Genomic DNA, 13847 nt, shown 5'->3' on the forward strand with positions numbered 1-13847 from the left:
CTAGCTATCCTATGGATTCTCTTGAACATTATCACAGTACAGCTACATGAGATACCAGGCCGCTGCTAGTTGCAACGCCTATTTGTAGGGTTTTAATGACTGCTAAGCTAGTATGAATTAGTAATGTAGATATTGTGAGTTCAAGCCTCATAAAATGCATCAGCAAGACTGCATCAAAGTTGACCACTTTTACTGTACATGTTGTTCACAAATTAAAGGCCATCAAGAATATTTTTATGGGTCTTTTAGAGTAATTTAACATAAGGGCCTGGGGGGGTCAGAGGAATGTGAGGGTAGTCACTCAAAAAATTGAAAGCTACAAGGAGGATGTTCAAAATTGGAAAGAAAGAAGGGGGTTGCTCAATTTTTGGTACAAAATGAATTGAAATACCTCTCAGATTGCACCATTTCATCAATTTCTCAAAATTCTTAATATGACCCCCTGTCACTTCCTCTCCCCCTGGGGTGTTCTGACAGTTTTACTTAGTAAAACCAAATAGAAAACACCTAATATTGCACCAGACTGCATCATTGAACTCATTAATTTCTCAAAATTTCCGACGTGGCAGAGGGGACACGCCTCTCACACTTTTCCCCTGTTGGGTGTTCTAACAGTTTACACAATTGATAACATCTCTCATATTGCACCAGACTGCATTATTGCACACATCAATCTCTCAAATTTTCAACACGAGAGGGTACAACTCCTCTGACACTGCCCCCCCCCAGCCTCCTGACTGTTCTCCTGTACTTTCAAATTCTGCCCTGTCAGATATCTTAGTGGAAACCTGTCATGATACCCATCCAAAATAAACAATACTGTATGGTAAACAATACTATATGGTTGGATAGTGGTTACAGCATGAGCTTTTGTATCTACATTTTATTGTGACTTTGAATTTCTTTTGCCGGTCACATCTTTTTCAACTGTCATGAGGTAACCGATGATATTCCAGCAGGATATGAAAGGTCTGTACTATTGCTGTAGTTTTGTAAATGTTACAAATACATGTCTTGGTATTTAACTGGTCTAAGTGGGGGGGGGGGGGGGGGAGGGGAGGGATCAGTCAAAATTTCTGTGTTAGAGACTGGGTTACTCAAATGCATTTGGGTTGGCATGGGGTTTACTCCAAATTTCAGAATACTATGAAATTCCCCAGACTTCCCCCCCCCCCCAAGGTCATAATAATAACAACTCCCTAAGTAAGATTTTTACCACAGGAAAACGTTAATTTTATTCACTCTTCATCCTTTGTTAACCTTAGAAAGTTTGATTATGTAAAATTGTGTTGTTACTTGTTGTAATCTTGAATTGTTGAAATGAATAAAATCTTGGAAAGTAAAACATGATCCTGTGTCACTGTTGTTCCTGTCTTGTTTCACCATCAGAGAAAAAAAAAAGATTCTAATAAATTCACACCCAATTGCTCTACCAAAACAGAAAAATTATTGAAATTTTTCAGGCAAAACACACGCCGTCTCACCAGTAATACTTGTAAGTTCAATGCAACTCTGCATAACATGTTCGGACGAGAGAGGTGACCATAGAGGGCGAACGTCCTACTGGTACTCGTGTGACAGGCTTGCAACCACATGACATACTCCGAGTGCGCGCGTACTGGTCTACAGTGTGAACCAGCGTAAAGTTGGCGTCATACTCATACTCACCCTCAGCCTCAGAGGTCACGCGAAAATGAGGATGAGGATGACGCTACAGCGTCAGCTTCACCGGCGTCAGATCCGATTATTCCCGAATGCATCTGATGGAATAGTAAGTGTAAAAATGACTTTAAAAATGTGCTCCAAGTTTCATGTCGCTGTAAATGTTAATCAAAACACAGTTGGCTTCGTATTTCATAATATTTAGTAAACTCTCTGCTTCTCACGATGTAGTTACAACGCAACATTCTTAGCCCCTAATTTCAATTTAAAGTTCAAAGGTGGCGTTGACTTTTCAGGCCTCAAGTCATAGTTCTACAACTTAATTGTTTTATATATCCTCTGAATAATTAGGGCTTTTATATCGCCTCTCATAGTGGCGATTTTTACAAATTTCGGACCATGTATACCGTTTTGTACCAATTTTTGGAAAATCTTAACGCAAGAGTTGAGAGGATACCAACAAACATATCCACGGATCCATGGACTGAAAATTACGAACATTTCCAAAAAACTAGCCTGTATGAGATATAATAATGATTTAGTCTAATTAAAAATTACCTGCGAACCAGTTTTACTATTCAAAAGAAAGTTGAGAAAGAATGGAGTTGTTATTTTCTTAAGTTATGGGCGAATTTTATCATTTATCCGTCATCGTGTAGCGTAACTTCGGCAATCTTCGGATACGACGCTGAAGCTGACGCTGAGCAGCGTCATTTTCAGCGTCAGCTAGAAAGGTCACCTGAGGCTGAGGATGAGGATGAGGATGACGCCAACTTTACGCTGGTACCATGTGAACGGAAAGATCCATACGTGCAGATGGGTAAGGATCTCAGCTCACCTCCGTGAGGATCTTTGGAGGAGTGAGGTCTGCTGGCCGTTGTGGCCAACTGTTCGATTCTAGGTAAGTAACGACAATCTCAGCTCACAGGTATTACTTGCTTATGAGATGCCAGTGAAATTAAGTTACAGAAAATGCATGTTTTTAATCGCTGCGTAGAAAGATCTGTGTACACCATCTCAGCATCTGGTTTAATAGCTCCGCATGCATGCAGGTGCGTGTGTTGTTCACGGTTACGGCTCTGGAGGCGTAGCCATCAAGGAAGCGCTGCGTACCGTGCTGTGTGTTCCCGGCGTTACGCCGGGAACACACAGCACGGTACTGTGTGTTCCCGGCGTTACGCCGGGAACACACAGCACGGTACGCAGGGCTACCATCAAGGCAGCAGTCGCCAATCCCGAGTTCTGAGTTGCATTAGGGGTGCTATAAAAAACGTGACATTAGTGACATTGAAAGCTTTTCGTAGTTACTGCCTTGCGGCAGCAGCTGTAACTTTTGATAGCTTTCAGTATTTCCTTTTCATATCAGCCAATGTTGTACATACAGTGCAGCCTGTACCATAGACCATCGAGAAAAACATTACTCATTATAACGTAGACTGTAGGAGCGAGCCTACTGTCTATAATATTAGAGACTACATTACTTGTTGACAGTTACAGTTCGAATGTCAATAATAACGGAGTGTTCACTTTGATTGGCAATCAGAAATAGGACGTGTCAAGATGACCTTTGGAGTTGAACAAGAACTGTAGTGTTGATATACAAAAGAAAATCTGTGAAGCCCCGCAACAACTTTCATCAAAAGTTGTTGCTGCAGTTTCGCAGACCCTCAACTCCCCTTGAAAAATTTTGTGTTGGGGAGGTGGGGCACAAAAAATTTTCAAGGGGAGTTGCAGGGCTACAAAACTGCAGCAACAAAAGTTGAAGCTACTGGTGCTGACCTTCAGATCAACAGTTGTGATTGTCAGTAGTAACACTACAAAAGGAGGATGCAGCATACATTGTAATTACTATAATGTTTTGAAGGAACGTTGGTGAGATGCAGTTGGCTGTCATGGGTAACATGATGTGTAAAGTAATAGAAAAAAGGTGCATCGTTACCCAGTCTTCATATATTAAAAGTATATCCCTTGCTCCTTGGTGCCCTGATAAGGCAACATCTCACTCTCAGACTGTCTTCCTGGAGAAAGCACCAAAGATTTAGAGCGCTTTCAATAGACAATGGACAATTAAAACACTGTCCTTGGAGAATCAATAATGTTGACAGTTTAATTTTGTTTGAAGTGATGAAGAAAATTAAAAGTTATGAGTCATGAAATCACTACATTAAATTTTTTTTTATTGACAAAAATTTGTTTTTACAGGATGACTTTCTGGACAAGATTTTTGATACCCATCACCATGTCTACAGTTGTTGCCTTGGTAACATGGTTCATAGTGAGCAATAGGAGAAGGCAGCACAGTGAGGAGGATGATGGCAGCACCAATCAGAAGTCTTCAAAAGATGACAAGGTGTTAAGCAAAAGTTACAATGTCCACCAAGTTCTGCAGAAATCCATCGAAATAGTGGTAGTTGAGTCCAAGGCACCGACAGAGAGAATGATAGAGTTGATAATAAATGCCATATATTCAAGTGGAATAAAGGTAATTTCAAAAATTAAATTCTAAGTGTACCTAGTCTCATATGTTAATCGTATGACATGTAGGGTACTTGTACTGCTTTAACGTTTGGAGAATTATGTATAAGTACAAATCTCAATACAATTGATTTTTATGCATCTTCTTTTGAAAAGAATGGTCAGTGGCATAGGTCATAACAGAATGTTCCTGCTTAAGTTTGCATCAAAAAAGCTGTTATTTCTGTGTTAAAAAATTTACTTTAATTTCAAATTTGCCCAATAGGTCATTGGACTTGACTGTGAATGGGTTGCTCAAAATGGTCAGCCAAATGCTGTGTCTCTGTTACAACTCTCTTGCCTTGACTATTGTTGTCTGATAAGGCTTCACAAAATCAAGGACTCCATTCCTGAAAGCTTGCGAGTGTTGTTGGAGGACAAAAGGTGAGTGATCTTATCCTCTCAGTCTTAAGATACCATACCATGAATAGTGGACTGAAATACTATAAGGTATACCAGGCAAGTTCACATTGATGTTTGGGAAAATAGGAAGATGCTTGTGACATCAACATTAAATATTGTCTATCAAGACTGCCCTCTAGAGTTCAGTGTGCACTGGATTCAGTGGAAGAAATTGTACACCTTTAGCACATCAAAACAGCAAATTTCATCTTGTACCAACTTATGCATTGTAATTTAACATTTGTTAACTTGACTTTTTTGTTTTAGTGTGCTGAAAGTCGGAGTAGGTGTAATGGAAGACAGCAAAAAACTTCACAGGGACTATGGATTCAACGTGAAAGGATGTATTGACCTGAGAACAGTTACCTTCAGGCACAGGCCTTCTCTGAAAAGGACAACCAATGGAAGTTTAGCTGATCTTTCTTTCGCCATTCTGTCTAAACAACTGGACAAGGACAACCGTTTAAGATGTGGAGATTGGGAAAGAGTTGAACTCAGCCAGAGACAGGTTTACTATGCCGCAGAAGACGCCATATCATCATTGAAAATCTTCCTTGTGGTAACTGTAGATAAACTCAACTTGACACTGGCACAGTTAGGAAAAGATAGAAACTGGATAAGGGCAATGAGTATGTGCCAAGGCATTATTGATGAGAAATTCAAAACAAAGCAGAGTGGACCAAAGAATACCAGGAAAAATCCTGGAAAAGCGACACCAAAGTATACTGAAATGGATGTAAACTCCAAAGCTTATTCTGCGAGAAAGGGACCTCTGTATCATAATTGTCAGTTGCAGGCCCCAGATGGGCAGCTTCTGTGCACCTGTGATAAAAAGAAAGCAGAATGGTATGTGGCTAAGGGCATTGGCAGTGTGGTCAGTGAAGAACCCTTGGTCGTGCGGCTGAAGTTTGAACCAGCTGGAAGACCTGGATCTGAAAGGAATTACTATTTAAAGGAGAAAGAAAACCAGTGTGTTGTTTGTGGGGCCAATAAATCTTATATTAGGAAAAATATTGTTCCCCATGAATATAGAAAGTAAGTGTACCTTCAGTAAGTCTCTCTCACAGCCCCTCGTCTGCCAAGCAGGTCTATCCTCAACCATATGGTGATGTGCCCTCATTCTAGCAAGCGAGGCTTACCAAGCCAGCCAGGTTATGGTGTTGCGGAACCTTGCCGGCTTCTTCAGCTCAACTGCTTAGGGCGGTATAATTATGGTCACAGCAAGGGGCTGTGAGAGAGTCTAACCTTCTATATGCAATAGTGACGAAAGATTGTTTAATTTCATCATCATTTGGATCCTGTTCTCCCAATGTCAATACATATGACCACAAATAATCTTATTTTCATAAAATATTGACTATGTGTTGTCTTTTATCCATGTGTTGTAACTCAGACTTTTTCAATTACACCTCAGGCATTTCCCAGCAAATCTGAAGGAACACTCCTCACATGATGTTGTGTTGTTGTGTTTCACTTGCCACCAACGTAGTTCAGCCTATGACAGTACCATGAGGAAGAAAATGGCCGACAAGTACGATGCTCCTTTACCTAATCAAGAAAACAGCCGTTTCCATGATGATCCTATCAAGGTGAAAGTGAGGTCAGCAGCCAGGGCGTTGAAGTTCAACAAACACAAACTTCCAGATGAGCGACTTGCCGAGCTTGTGAAAACTGTACAAGATTTTCTCAGTGTTGACACATTGACTGATGAACTAATTGAGGAGTGCATCACACTTGATGCAAAAATTTCAAATGACGATTATATTTCACATGGTGAACAAGTAGTAAGATTGGTCAGTCAAAGCAATGGTGGGCTACTGGAGTTTGAGAAGCAGTGGAGGCGCCACTTTGTCAACACAATGGAGCCAAAGTTTCTTCCAGAGTTGTGGTCAATAAATCACAGAGACACAGATGCAGAGGAGTACAGCAAGAGGAAACATGGTGTGGATGGTCTGACACACAGGACTTGTGATTCTGAATTTGATAGCAACAGTTAATTTTGGCGCAAATTAAGATGAGATCTTGTTAACTACCACAAAATAGAGATGGCGGTACAACATACTGGTACTGCCATGATACAGAGCGATGTGAACTTACATGATTGCAAATTAGTGTGCATCAGTCCAATCAAAAACATAGTAGTAATTGTGTTGATTAAAGGCACATGAGCTGCAACTTTTGGCATGTTTTCATGATTTTATAATTAGATTAAAATAAGTTCATAGAAATGTTCTCACTCAGAGATGTTTATTCAAGTATAATTATCCCCTAAGTAGGACTGCATGGGGAGGTTTCAGTAAGACAAGTTATAAACGGGTGCCGCACCCAAATATGACCACCTCCATGCAACTGCATGATAAACAGTGTAAATACTAGTAGTGTATATACACATTTAAATCTTTACAAATACAACATGTTGCAACCAACTGAAAGGACAGGAAAGGGATTTAAGCCACTTTGACAAAAAATTCTCTGTTTTTCACCTAATATGGCAAGATTTCAAAAATTGTGGGAAATTTAACACAAACAAAACTCTGTTCGATTTCTTGCCTATTCTGCCACAAGCAAATGTTGTTTAGGCATACCATAGTTAATGACTATATTGTTGAATTTGCATATTGCAATGAATATCTGAGGGAATTGGAAGTACCTTTAGGTCGGACAAGTTTCACAGAGTTGCAACTCATGGGCCTTTAAAATAGTATAGTCAGTGTTTTTGTTAAGGGTGATATGCAGGTAAATGTTGCTGGGGTCCCCAGTCGTTTGACTGGGGTTCCCATTGGTATGTCAATGCAATTAGATTAGGGGACATTTTGCAATTAGATTAGGGAACAGAAATGTTATTGTGGGTTCCCAAATAATTCATGAATGTTACATAACCTTAGCAAAGCACTGCACAAAAATTTTCTGACATATTTTTTGTTTTGGTCGGCAGTATAACATTTACTGGTATCATCTAGCTACTGTAGGTAACAAATGACGTTGAAGTTCATTAGCAGAGAAGCTGCTGAATATGAGTACTGTTACAAATGTAGCAGAAAACAATTGTCATGTATGGTATCATAGTGAACATTACATAACGTTGTGCAAAATCGAACTGTTTTCTTCATGTTGCTATTGAAATTTATGTGACTTTTTCAATCGTCCTGAGAAGTTTTAATTTGTATCTAAACATGACGTAACTCAAAAATCTCTTCCTAGAGTTTACACTTCAAACTGGAACCTTTACATCAAGGTTTCAACCTATCTTCCTATGTTACATTTTATGTGGTGGAGTGATACAGTAATCATTTTTCAAGTTTCAAAGACGCAAGTTCAATAGATATTGTACAGTGTCTTTCCACAACAGCTTTTGAAGAGGTTTAGGTGCCGTGAACGAAATCTCCAATCATGTAGGACCTAAATGGCCATGAGTACAAAATTGTTGTTTTAACTCGAAAAGACATTTTATGGACCAAGATTAAGATGAAACAATTATTCTTTTAATTGAAAATTGTGTATTTTAAAATGTGCAATCATAAGCAATGCCCTTTCACCTATTCTGTCATATGTACCCTCAGTCTGATAAGTACATGTATCTTGATGAAATCCCACACATAGAAGTTTGAGTCATCTTTGTTAATGTCCATTGTTTAGAAAAAGCGTATTATTTATTGATTATTATTTTTATCAAAAATATTCATCAACTTACTTTGATTTGTACAGTATAGTAACAGAAACGTGAATTCCTCCATCCCCAGACAATTTTGCTCATCTGAAAATCGTAAGAAATAAGATGTAATATTATATAAAAAAAGCAAATTTAGAGTTGACAAAAATATATTTTAAATTTTGCTCAGTGACTGTTAATTTTAATAGGTTCTTTTGAAACAAATTGTACAGTTTTTTCCAAATGTCATTCAATATCTTGATGTCAGCAAGTAGTACCATTGCATTAAGGGTAGTTATTCAATGAGCTTTAAAATAGCCCCACAAGTGGTAGACCAAAAAGAAGTTTAAAGAGTTTGAGAGTCTGAGTGTCCTCAAGGCACATTCAACCTTAATCACCAGAGTACAAAATGGGGTCTTTTCTTAAATATATAGTATACCATACTGCAATGCTTTGGTCAAAGACATCAATATTGTATTGTAGGATTGAAATCACGTACAAGATAAATCTGAGTGAGGGTTTCACCTGACTGAAGAACTACATGTATGACTGGAAACGTACTTGAGTGGCTTGGTGAGCTCGGTGTACGTAGAATAGCCTCCTCAACCAATGAGGGAGGGCCTGTGCCAGAAGAAACACCCTTGGCTGGAGAAGTTGACCATAGCTTTCTTTAACTCAGACGATCTCATCAGTCAATGGGTCATTTTAGGACTTCATATTGCCACAAAGTAACAGACCAGATCCCCTGAAATCACAACAGCTGTATCATTGTAGCAGTTGACTTTATTGTCTGATAAACCCCCAATAAGTAGCATTGCAATTAGTCAGTTGTAACATGGTAGTTTTTAATTGTACAACAGTCAACACAGAGTATTATAATGCTTTGTCAAGATCATAATAAAACATTGTGCTATCTTTCTATCCCAAAAAGTTGTATTGATGTTCTTATTGTAGTACAACAGTGAAGAAAATCCTGCAAATTGTTTACCTTGTCAAACTATGGTCCAACCTCAGTAAGTCTTACAACAAAGGTATATTTTGGAAGAGAAGTTTCATTTGTAAAAGACATTTTCCTTATACCAGAACCATAATTTGCAGTCTGTTGAGACAACCGGTAAATGTAATACACAAATCATAGTACACAACTTAATCACAGCCCCTCTATCCTCAATTGCAACCAGATGATGATACGCCCTCAACGGTCTTTCTAGCAAGTGAGGCTAAGCGAGCCAGCCAGGTTAGTAGGGTAGCGGAACTCTGATTTGCCAGCTCGCCTGGGCCGAGCTTGGCTTGGCTCACCTGCTGAGGGTGATATATGGTCTGAGGTGAAGCCGGCGAGGGGCTGTGAGAGAGGCTAACAACTAAACTGCAGGTTATGTGTGTGGGATCCATTATCTGTTAGTCATTTTCAGTTTCTTACTCGGAAACTCTGAAATACCACTCATACATACCACTAGTCTATTGCTTACATATGTACCACTTTGTTAATATCATATAACCTGATCATGGTCACTCCACCAAGTGACTGTGACTGATACAAGAAAGTAAACGCCAAGGAACTAATCAGGTTGTGATTGGTATGTGCAATATGGAAAAAAATATTATTCTTTCAGCTCAACCAATATATACTGTTGTGTGTGTACAATTTTTTAGCACATTTGATTCTTCTTCCTGAGACAAAATGCCGTCTTAGTCACGTGACTTAATTTGACCTGCACAAAGTATTGCTTGCTCAGTCCAATGAAAGAATTTAATGCTTGTTTCACATAAATTCAGACAGATGCTGCTCTGTGCTGTACATCTTTGACAAAATATCTCTACTTATGACATAGTCTACTATAGGGCCCTCTATAGTGAGTATAAGTGGTCAGCTGAAAAATTTCCATTGGCACCACATTTAATGTCTATTATATATATATCATGGAAGTTGAAAGCGGTGTAGTTTTTTTTCTGTAACGTCATATGTAAACGATGCCAAATGTAAAACTTACAAGACATTGAAATTGAAGAAAACCATACAACTACCAGAGATTTGGGTCACTTGTTGTGAATTTTGATGGAAATCTGTAAAAAATGATAAATGATATTTAGAATGAAGTATTTGAACTTATACACATGCATTCAATCGCGTAACGCAGAGATAACAACAAACACTTCCATCCATTGCTGATCCTGCCAAAGCTTAGTCGTGCAACATTGTAAAATTGAACAGTTTTGATACCGGTCGGGAAATACTTCGAGTTCGGTGAAAGAAGGCGTTTAACGCCAATGATTTCCCCTACTTGGCTACTAAGTATATCCTGACACCACAGTGATCAAACTTTACTCTCTATGACTTCATAGGATAATTTGCAGCTATGGACCTCAGTAAACTTATTTTTTAATTAAAGTTCAAATCAGTCGAGTGACGTTCACTAGATAATCTTTTTAAGTGTATCATTAACTATGAAAGTAACTGTCAAATCGAAAGGTGAGTATACCTCTGTACATGACGTAGACAAAAGCGTAAGTTGAACCGAAAGTGAAAGCAATAAGACAAATCCCTTGACTCAGTGAACAATGTAAAACGTGTATAAGCATAACGGCTATTGGAAACGCTCTGCAAGTAATGCAGTTTATTACCGCTGAGGGCGAACTATAGATTTCATTTCGGTGAACATTCATCGAGTCCAGTGATTCTTGTTACCGGTGCAATGGAAAAGTAGCGATCATATTAGCATCTCAAGAGTCGTCAGTGACTTATGTTCAGATAATAAAGGCCTACTTGGCACTCAGAGAGATCAAGACTGCTTGAAGTCACAATGTCATGTTCGTTCTTGATGAATCCTTTTGCCTGTGCCATCGTCTATGAGATGCTAGATGACCTTCAAAATTTTCGGTCATCGAACGACAATCATATTGATTGACGTGTACGTACCAACCGGAATGACAGTTGAATGCATGGGATGCAATTTATCAGCAGGTGACACTGAACACCCATTGTCTCTATTAATTCCAGTACGTAAGATTTATGAATTTTAATAATTGACGTATACGCTTTCTGTTGTTGGCTCTCGGTTACAGGTTATCCGATAACATGTCTACCTATCTCGTGTCTGAGTTTACATGCGTTGAAGACAGCTTTTGCAAAAGTCTACAACTGATCAACACCTTACCTTGATATATGTTTTTAAAGCGTTTCCTAAGACAATGCACAACTTGAATAGAAACAGGGTCTTGAATTGCTCCGTTGCCTCGAATTTCTTCATGAAATAAATCAGCAATGGTTAAAGACTGTCGAATAATTTTTAAAAAATATCATGTCTACGTGTATCGTGCGGGTTTCACGTTTTCTCATATCAAATTACAAAACAATGATAAAACTCTCGAGGACAGTAACTCTCCAGATGTATTTTTGAACAAACCTGTATGACAATGCATTCTTGGCTTTCTTATCAAACACATTACCACGCCAGGGTAGAAAATTAACACACGGTCTGCCAAAGACACTGCCTGGAACATTTTTAGCAAACTGATCTTTCAGTATTGTATAGGGTAGAAATGTCAATTATTTAGGTATGGCCTGGCATTGCCCTGAGTAAACGCTGATATTTGAAAATATATCAATTCTTCTCAAATAGAAGCCCTCACTTTGCGTAAACTGTTCTGAACAAAATTGAACCAATTTGGAACTTTTGATAAGTTCCTGCGCAGTGGTAATGTAAATCAAAGTTTGCATAGAAGTACAAGAAAATAACAGCAACAGTTTGTTTAAATAAAGGAAAAATTTTGTAATATGTATCCAGCGTCTGTTCTCTATTAAGTGGCTTCAATGGCATCGGTAAATGGTACCAAACGTATCTGAATCGATGTGTGAATAAAAGCGTTTGACATTATTAAATCACCTGCCCCAGTTGTCAAGACTGCTCTGTGCCAGCTATCTGCTAAGACAGCAAGTCGATCCGTCAATTGTAATTCAATTATAATTCAATTTGTCAGTATTGTTATCACTTATCAAACAGAATGTCAGACCATATGCGCAGATTGATTAAGTTCTCGAGCTGTCTTCTGTCAGTTTGTAGTACGACTATGTATAAATCTTTGCTTCGCTTTAAAGATTACATCTGTCGTGCAAAGCGATGGCAATTGTCAATTATTCTAATCAGTCTCATCAATCACAGTAACTGCTCTATCGAGGTTTCGATAGTTCTACAAATTCGGCTGATAAAGTGTTAACATCCATCAGTTCTGTCAAGAACGGAGCACCTTTGCCAGTTAGAAGCAATTAGTAACGCTGACCAAACTTCGATAAAAGCATGAGTGACATTGCTGACAACACAATTTCTATACCAGCCTCCAACAAGTACAAGTTTTTCGTTCGCCTTTTCTCTTTCTCTTAATCTTCATTCTCCCTTTAATATGTTTTATTAGGCACGTAACAGAGACGGTAGCAGCATTTCGATAATTTTGTCCAGTACGTACGTTCCTTCCGTTATTGACGGGGCTGTGAACAAACCCAGGGAAGATACCAGGTATCCCGCAGGTACTACGTACATGTAGAGGGAAATATGGAAAATTGAAGATCAGAATACTATCACATTGTGATGGGTTTGTCATGATACTTATATCTTCACACTGAGTCACTGTCCATGGTCAGTAGCTGTACGCCATGGTACTAGAGACCCCAACGTAGGATTGGTATATGAACCGAACATGCTATCATTTATCTCACACCAACGTCTAGACATTATCAAGCAGATCGGCGCAGGAAAAGAGATATCTTGATATTGTGCAGGGAAGATTTAGAGCATTGCAATTTCAACAAAGTAAGTGCTATCTGAAAATTTTTAATTCTTGAAAATAAATAATAACACATATATTACCTTTCAATGGATCCAGTCAATCTGAGTCTCAGGCTACAATGATTTCTGACATTCCACTAATCGAAAAGCTTGGTAGTATCTAGGTGGTGTTTGCTGTTGAATGAAAATCAGAATCGAAGAATACCTGGAAATTTTGATGTAGCAAAAAATGTAATGTAGACGAAACAACCGTCAAATAAATGTTTGTAACGTTTACAGCAAGTAACTGTCAATGACCTGATTTTAACTCGAAAAGAACCGCAAAGAACTTTCACGGTTTTACGTAATCGGCGTTTTGCACATTCATATGTAATATCCATAATATTTATACTACGTAAGATATAAAAATTTGCAACATTCATCAACTGGACAAATAGAATCAGCTGACACTCTTCAGCATTCTCAAGCTGAGAACTTTATTTTTTGTATAGATATGTTTTATTGGTAACAGTTAAGCATAGACTCTCGAGAGTCTATGAGTTAAGGAAGGTTAGGGACGATTAAGAATTTACTTCCGGGGGGGTGGAGGATTTTCAGGGGGGGCACCCATTTTTCCCAAGAAAATTTAGGGGGGGGGCCAGACAAAAATACCACAATCTTTTAGGGGGGCCAAGGAAAAAAAAACATCAATTCAATATTTGTCCAGAATTTCTGATCTCTACAATAGAGAACCATAGACGCTACCCGGGTGACAGATAAACTCAACATGTTTAGTTAAACTCCTTTAGCTGCCAAATTCGGCAATATTCACAGTGGTTTGTTTTATGCATCTACTGCAG

At 38.6% G+C, this 13847-nt stretch overlaps 1 protein-coding gene across 2 annotated transcripts; it reads left to right on the forward strand.

The window, feature by feature from the left end:
• Positions 1-1639: 1639 nt before the first annotated feature.
• On the forward strand, positions 1640-8358 carry LOC139116070 (exonuclease 3'-5' domain-containing protein 2-like). Of its 2 annotated transcripts, XM_070678583.1 has the most exons (6): positions 1640-1771; positions 2322-2563; positions 3865-4144; positions 4403-4560; positions 4846-5613; positions 5993-8358. In XM_070678583.1, the coding sequence occupies exons 3-6, from the start codon at positions 3866-3868 to the stop codon at positions 6573-6575; spliced, it is 1788 nt and encodes a 595-aa protein (XP_070534684.1). In that variant the 5' UTR covers positions 1640-1771; positions 2322-2563; position 3865; the 3' UTR covers positions 6576-8358. The 2 variants fall into 2 exon arrangements, with proteins under 2 accessions (XP_070534684.1, XP_070534682.1); XM_070678581.1 differs by lacking the exon at positions 1640-1771 and having other exon boundaries at positions 1841-2563.
• The last annotated feature ends 5489 nt before the right edge of the window (positions 8359-13847 follow it).

The sequence above is a fragment of the Ptychodera flava genome, chromosome 17 (assembly GCF_041260155.1).
Source record: "Ptychodera flava strain L36383 chromosome 17, AS_Pfla_20210202, whole genome shotgun sequence".
NCBI classification, from domain to species: Eukaryota; Metazoa; Hemichordata; class Enteropneusta; family Ptychoderidae; genus Ptychodera; species Ptychodera flava.

Coding starts and splice junctions, on each gene's coding strand:
- LOC139116070 (XM_070678583.1), top strand. CDS start 3,866: ATGACTTTCTGGACAAGATTTTTGATACCCATCACCATGTCTACAGTT. Junction 4,145..4,402: donor TATATTCAAGTGGAATAAAG/GTAATTTCAAAA, acceptor TTTGCCCAATAG/GTCATTGGACTTGACTGTGA. Junction 4,561..4,845: donor GTGTTGTTGGAGGACAAAAG/GTGAGTGATCTT, acceptor TTTTTGTTTTAG/TGTGCTGAAAGTCGGAGTAG.